The sequence below is a fragment of the Bidens hawaiensis genome, unplaced genomic scaffold, assembly GCF_021521415.1.
Source record: "Bidens hawaiensis isolate Kalapana, Puna unplaced genomic scaffold, B.hawaiensis_p1.1 tig00022149_1, whole genome shotgun sequence".
Classification (NCBI taxonomy): domain Eukaryota; kingdom Viridiplantae; phylum Streptophyta; class Magnoliopsida; order Asterales; family Asteraceae; genus Bidens; species Bidens hawaiensis.
The window spans coordinates 179,172-186,837 of record NW_027493430.1 but is presented as its reverse complement, the minus strand read 5'-3'; the positions used below and the strand labels follow the sequence as shown (position 1 = coordinate 186,837).

Below are 7,666 nucleotides of genomic sequence, written 5' to 3'. Positions count from 1 at the left end.
GCGCCACGCGCATGAGCTACTCCATTCCACCATGTAAGCGCTCTGGATTCCAGGACACTGGAAGCATATAGGGTTCGTCTGTCTGAGGGGCATTGGGTGTGGAGGAAAGTGTTTTCAATCTTCTCGAGCCATTGGAGCATCACGGTGGCTCCTTCAAGACCTGTGAACTTTGGAGGGTTACCCGCATTAAATGACTTAATGTTATAACTCGAGGTGTTGGTATTGTTTTGGCTCAAAGCTTGGGCTATTGCGGCGGCCATTTCCTGGGAACGTTGCTGTCTACGCATGCGCGAGGCTTCTCTTCTCTGAAATCGGCGAGATAGCGGAGGCATTCTATAAAAGTTTTAATTTTGGTTAATGTCTTAGCGCAAAGTATAATCTTATAAAGCTTGGTTTCACGGAGTCAGTTACAGTCAAGAGTTAAAGTAAAATAAATGATCCTAAATGCAGACTTAATAAAGGTAACAAATTTGAATCAAGAATCGACAATTCATGTATCACCATGACTTTCCGAATTCCCAATTTAAAATATACGAGCAAACGAGCATTGGAGATTGACGATTCATGTATCACCATGACTTTTCAATCCTCAATATAAAATATACAAGAAAATGAGTATTGGAGGTTGACAATTCATGTATCACCATGACTTTTCAAGTCTCCAACCTCAGAACATAATCGTAAATGGAAATTGAAAATCAACTATTCATGTATCACCATGACTTTTCGGATTTTCAATCCCAACAAACGAATATGTAAGTAAAATCAATAAAAATCGAAATTCACAAAAATCGAAATATCGCGGAATAAAATCGTATACTGCGCAAGTGCGAGCATATTCATAAATAACGAGTAATTAACAATAAGCGTGCAAACATGAGATTTCTCTCATGCGCGAGAAGGGACTCTTAGGTATTCTAGGCCGTTACGTCTAACCACCTATCCTAAAGTCAACGAGCTCTGATACCAATCTGTAACACCCCGACCAAAGGCGGATTATACATCGGGGCGCCACATATTGCTTCATTACTCGCGACACTATTGGTGTCAATATTTATTAATACACATTTTATCACGCACGCGCAGCGGGGAAAATAAAGAACATAAATCAAACATAAATCAATATATTATAAATTATAACATTCAAACAACATTAACTTGTCTTGATACATTTTAATTCTAGGTCCAAAAGTGAAAACGTCCTACGTGTCCACAAGCTCCAAAACAGCTACTGCAAACCTGAACATGTGTTAAAATAAACGTCAAACACTTGCGTGTTGGTGAGAAATCAAGTTTAATACAATACATAGATAATCATAAATCTGCGCGCAACACGTGTATGTCTGGTGTTTAACAAGGGTGCAATCAGATTGTGATCAAGCCTAGATAGATCATAGCTCATAGTTCATAGTTCAATCCGTGCTCCCAATTGAGCACAAAAACGAGAAAACATCTGTGCAAGTGTAAACAAAGAAAACCGTAAACGATAGGTCTCCCGTGTTCATCTAATGGATCCATGAAAACTGCGGAATAGGCCGAACAAAGCGGTTAATGATACACACATACAAATAAACAGCCAAGTAAACGTCCTCAACACATGGGATACTGCGCGACTAAAGTTCATAAACAGTTTAAGACTCAAGTTTTGTATGAACACATGAACATCCCAAAGCATTTAAAATAAAAAGGGATTAGATACGAGATAACTCACTTGATAAACGATGCGGTGTAAGATAAAGCAAGAACCAACTTTAAACAAGCACAAGTTAACCTATAAATAAGATTATTGTTTTAACGATCGGTTTTAAGTCTTGATTACAAGTTAGCATAATTAATAAGTAAATTATTATATATAATATATATATTACCGAAAAAGCAGGGCAGAACAGGGAGGAAGACGGAGGCAGAGAGGAAGACGGCAGAGAGAGCAAGGGGCAAGAGAACAGGAGAGATTAAGTGTTTTGTGTGTGTAGTGTTAGGAAAAATAATACTATTATTTATAGAGAAACCCTAGGAGACACAATCCCTAGAAAAAGGGGAAAAGATCTCAAAAAGTAAAAGATTCCAAAATCAAAAGATATGGAAAGATATGGCAGCTGCAGGGGGCAAAGGAAAAGCTGACAGGGAACAGTAAAAAGCATGGGCGGGTCAGATAAAGGTACTGGTCAAGCATGGCAAAAGCAGATCTCAAAAGATAATGTCAGTCACTTTTTCTACCAACCAATGGGGTTGGTACGCATGCTGCGCCGAAAGTAACTATTCAGACATTAGATAGGTTAGGTCAACAGCTCAGAAGAAAAGACATTACAAAAGCAAACGGCTAGAATAAACAGAAGACTAGACTAAAGGGTCAAGCGCGAGAAGGCTGAGTGCGCGAGCGCGAAGGCTGGCACAACAAACCTTAGCGTGCTGCGGGAAGAATCACAAATCCTTAGCGCGCTGCGTGAAGAACCTGGAATTCTAAGCGCATCGCGGGAAGAACATACATTCTTAGCGCATTGCGGGAAGAACATGCATTCTTAGCGCGCTGCGAGAAGAGTTCTCTTCACGCATCGCAGGAACAAGATGTCTTCACGCAGGCTTCCATGTAAGGAGTCTGGCGCGTGGAGCTGCAGACATCCTTAGGCGGGAAGAACCAAAGGACAAGCAAAGAGTTGAAAGAGGGAAACAAGGCGTAAGGGCGGGACGGCGACAAGAGGGAAAAGAAGGCGGAAAGAGAGAAGGAAGAGGGAGGGGACGGCGGAAAGAAAGAGAGAGAAAGAGGCGGGAAGGAAAATATATATATATTATTATTAAAAGTAAAATATAAGTATAGATAAATATTAAATCATAAAAGAAAGATCGGGTCAGAGAAACGGGTACCTGGGTCGGGTCGGACCGGGTCAGATGTCACACTTTGGACGTGGTAGATGATAGGTTGAAGTTTTGCCTCCTTGTTCGTGATTGTGCGGGTAAGACCGTCACTTGCACTTACAAGGATGGCTAAACTTTACTTACATCTGACCTGCGTGTAGGTTTTCCTTAAAACTTGAAATTTTTACTGTTGTGTTTATGCGGGTTTTGCCGCCTTCCACACGTAACGACTTACTTCTTCCCCTATTTATGCGGTGAATACCGGCACATCAGTGTGGGAAGTTCATAAGTATAAAGGTAAGGCTATTAACACATTGCGAAAGGAGAATCATTTCCATTAGAAGTGGCTCTAGGCCTTTTCTTTACAAGTTTGGAATTGATCTACATATAACATTTGCGTAATTGAGCTCCATTCCATGTTCTTAGGATGGGAGTGCCATCGAGCCTTTCGAGCCGGTACGCGCCCTTTCCCAGAACTTCTTTGATAAGGTATGGCCCTTCCCAGATCGGGGCCAGCTTTCCTGGGCGTTCTTGGTTCGAAGCCTCGTTGTTACGCAGTATGTAGTCTCCTACATTGAAGTTGCAGAGTTTTACCCGCGTGTTGTAGTACTTTTGCATTTGTCGCTTGTAGTTCTCTTCACGTACTGCGGCTAAGTCTCTGCGTTCCTCGGTTAGCATAAGATCTAACCGTCTTTCCGCATCATTGTCTTCTGGCTGAATCAAGACCCTTGGTGAGGGTAAACCAATTTCGACCGGGACCATGGCTTCAGTGCCATAAGTGAGACTGAACGGGGTTTCTCCCGTACTGGCCTTCTTCAGCGTTCTGTTTGCCCAAAGGACGTGCGGAAGCTCGTCCACCCAGCCGGATCTGTGTTTCAAGAGTCTTTTCTTTATGCCTTCAACGATGCTCTTATTTGCTCTTTCCACCTCACCATTACCTTGCGGGTGTGCCACTGAGGTAAAGGTGTGGGTGATTTAAAGTTCTTTCAGCCACTGTTGTAGCTTCTTGTCAGCAAAGTTGGTGCCGTTATCGCTCACCAAATTCTGTGGAAGTCCAAAACGACAAATAATAAATTCCCAAATAAATTTTTTGATATGTTTCGCGGTTGTTTGGGCTAAGGGTTTTGCTTCTATCCACTTGGTGAAGTAGTCGATGGCTACCACTAGGAACTGAACATTTCCTGCTGCTGTAGGAAATGGGCCTGTCACATCGATGGCCCACTTCTGAAATGGCCATGAAGAGGTGACTGGAACAAGTTCATTCTTCGGGCGGTGCGTGTTGGGTGCGTAGAGCTGGCAAGACCTGCATTTTCTGATGTATGCCAGCGCATCCGTATGCATCCCCGGCCAAAAGTATCCCGCGTTGTTTAGCTTAGCTACAACAGCGCGGGGACCTGCGTGTACTCCACAGATGCCTTCGTGTACTTCCCTTAGGAGGTAGTCAGCATCTTGGTTGTCCACGCATCTTAAGAGTGGGCCAAGAAAGTTACGTCTGTAAAGGATGTCATCGATGAGTTGATAATTCAGTGCTTTACAGCGTAGTTTTCATGCTTGATACTTTGATGTGGCACGGCTCTAGCTTCAATTTTGGTTGGCTGCTTTGTGGTCCACACTTGTATTTGTTTCGAAAATATTCCTTTCTCATGTTTTTCTCATTGAAACCACATCTGTTTGGCCCTGTTTATTTTTCAATGTGAAAGGACATTCTTTTTGACTTGATGTTGATGTAGTGATGCAACTCATGGATAACGTGGGTGAAGTCATTGATATTTGCTAATGTTGTGGTGATGTCACTCATAGATATCTATTTTGTGAAGTTTCTCATATAATTTGGCTAGTTACAATCTAAAAAGAAGTTTGCTCATACTTAATATTTTTATTTATGTATATTACGTTAAAAAAAATTAACGTAACCGTTTTAAAAAATAGTAGGATTTTTTCACCTTTTTTTTCTTTTAACAGCGCTTGAAATGATTTTAAAAAATTGTATAATTCATAACAGATACACAATGAATTTTATGATTGTTTAGGTTATCAAAACCGATTATTTTGATTTCTTATCCGTGTGAGATTTTACATGATGATCTAACTTGACGTGTTCTATTTACTAAGAATAAAAGTGATCGGTTTTTCACAAATTTAAGGTGTTCTATTCATGACCTGGATGAAACTTGAAAGTAATATTTTTTTAGAAAAAGATAGGATTTATGTGACTTTTTCTTATATGAGAAACAATAAACATTTTATTAAAATTGAGAGTCATGTCATGTGTTACACGTATTTATTCTCCACTTGTGGTTTAGTGGTAGAAGGCTTGGTTCTCCAGTGGAGACTCAAGTTCGAATCTCACTTGTGTCACATTTGGGTGGTATTGGCAATGAATGATTTGAGTTATACCTTGTGCAAAGGTTATCAGTTCAACCCCTGAGCCCACCCGGGTTTTCGTCCCACCGTGTTTTATGCCAGAGAGTCATGCTCTTGTGGTGGCACAACGACTGTCAAGTGGAAGTCGGCAGTATGGTTTCCCGTGAGAACGCCCAAGCCAAACTCTGAAGCCAACGTTGATCCGGTTAAGACAACATAGTCTGGCCAGAGTAGGGCATCGGAGCTCTTCAAATTTAAAGAGTGCGGTATCCTAAATTCAAGAAAGACCTTGTTTAAAAAAATGTGTTACACGCATTTCAACGTTAGGAACTTCGTGGAAGCTAGTGACATGATCGTACTTCCTTTTAAGTATGGAGTACCAATGTGGCAACTGCCTCGCAAATATATCATATTATCAATATGGGTAACTTCTTGGATGATGACGTAAACAATGTTTCCAAACACACATACACACACATATATATTTGCATATAAATATATGTGTACATGCAGCAGTGTCTCAATCATTAATAATATCATTATAAGTAGTAAGTAGCAAGATGAGTACCGGCTTAAAGAGAGGTTCATGGAGTGCTGAAGAAGATGAGAAGTTGATATCTTATATCAAAAGATATGGCATCTGGAACTGGTCTCAAATGCCCAAATTTGCTGGTGAATATACATCGGGTCTTGTATCTTTTAGATCACACATATATATGCATGAGATAAACATTAAAGAAACTTATAAAACTTTGTTTTAAATATTTATAGGTTTGTCCCGAAGCGGGAAGAGTTGTAGACTTCGATGGATGAACTTTTTGAAGCCTGACTTAAAGAAAGGCGAGTTTTCTAAGGAAGAAGAAGAGTCCATCCTCCATCTTCATTCACTTCTCGGCAATAAGTATGATGCTATTTGTTAACAAAAAATGAAAATTAAAGACAAATTGGATTTTGATTATCCAAATTCCAAACTATCATCATTGGTCAATAATAGTCTATACTAACAACGTGACCAATGATACTCATAACTTTCATTACTGTTGTTACCGATGTCAATCAAACTATAACAAAGGGTAACTATGGTTGCCTAATGGACAACTGGATGGTTTTTATCGCAATAAAAGTTAGGAGTTGGTAGAGTTATTTCTTTGTGAAGTTTCATTTGTCACATTATAGGTATGGACTATTTATTGGTCACTATGTTATAGTTTGAGTTATAAAAATTGTATTTCCCTAATAAAATGTATATTTAAAGCAATTTGTTGACGTGTAATTGGAATGGTAGGTGGTCTGCCATAGCAGCGAGACTTCCTGGAAGGACCGATAACGGTGTAAAAAACTATTGGCATGCACATTTGAAGAAATGCACATGTGAACAGAACCTACGAGCATGCCAAACAGTCGAGCAAGATAACAATAACTCATCATCATCATTTGACAACATACAAGAGCCTACTTGTCCTATAACCAATGGCATCTCTTCATCTCGATGCACTACAAGTTCCGAGGATCAATGGCTCGAGTTTAGGGACAACTATACCGACACTAGTTCACAAGGAACAACAACCTTTGATGATCTTCATTGTTTCTGGGACCAACTTTGCCCGTTTGAGAATTTGGAGTTTAGAAACATTAATCATCATATTGATACGTTTTATGGTCATGTCTTTCAAGATTCAAACTATGATCCGATAAGCTCATACACATCGTACACCGACGACTACAATGGCAGTTTACTACCCGACCCTTAGAATATTATAATTGTAAGTTGTAGCAATTTTCATTCAATAAATAAACTATGAAGGTTGGTGTTTAAACAAAAATGTACGGCAATTAATGAAAGTGAAAGGTGGTTGTGGTCTATGTAGTTGAATTTATGACATGGACTAATCATACCTTCTTGGACCATGACAGTTCACGTGAAGACCACTTAATAAGTCCATCCTCTATCACGAGGGGTTTCAAACTCCCTTCACACTACCATTTAAGCGTCACGTGTCCATTAGAGCATCAAAAAGCCCACCAAAAAATGTCCCTTTATGGTGAGGGCTTCGAAGCCTCTTTAATTTTTTTTATAAAACCAGAAAATCAACAAATTTATTAAATACAATAATAATAAAAATCAAACTAAATTAAATTTAAAAACATAAAACTAAAAAAAATCAACTATTTTTAGTTGTTGTCATTGCCGTCGTTTTGTTGTTTATTTTTCCAGATATGTTCTACCAAATCCGATCGAAAACTGAAATTTGTTTCACTTCTTCGTGTTTTTAATAAACTAGCAAGTTTCTCATCTTCGTTTAGTATTGTGATCGGCTCTGGCACATCGTTGTACTCGTCTTGGCAAATTGCTCTACCAGAGTCCTCCACTATCATATTATGCAATATAATACAAGTGTACATGACATTTTTTTTAACTTATCCATTTGCTGAATACGAGCCGAATGTC

General features: G+C 39.4%; 1 protein-coding gene across 1 annotated transcript; it reads left to right on the top strand.

Moving 5' to 3' along the window:
- The first annotated feature begins 5,711 nt into the window (after nt 1–5,711).
- On the top strand, nt 5,712–7,003 carry LOC143564710 (uncharacterized). The gene is made up of 3 exons (XM_077051903.1): nt 5,712–5,889; nt 5,989–6,118; nt 6,503–7,003. The coding sequence occupies exons 1-3, from the start codon at nt 5,778–5,780 to the stop codon at nt 6,966–6,968; spliced, it is 708 nt and encodes a 235-aa protein (XP_076908018.1). The 5' UTR covers nt 5,712–5,777; the 3' UTR covers nt 6,969–7,003.
- Nucleotides 7,004–7,666: the final 663 nt, after the last annotated feature.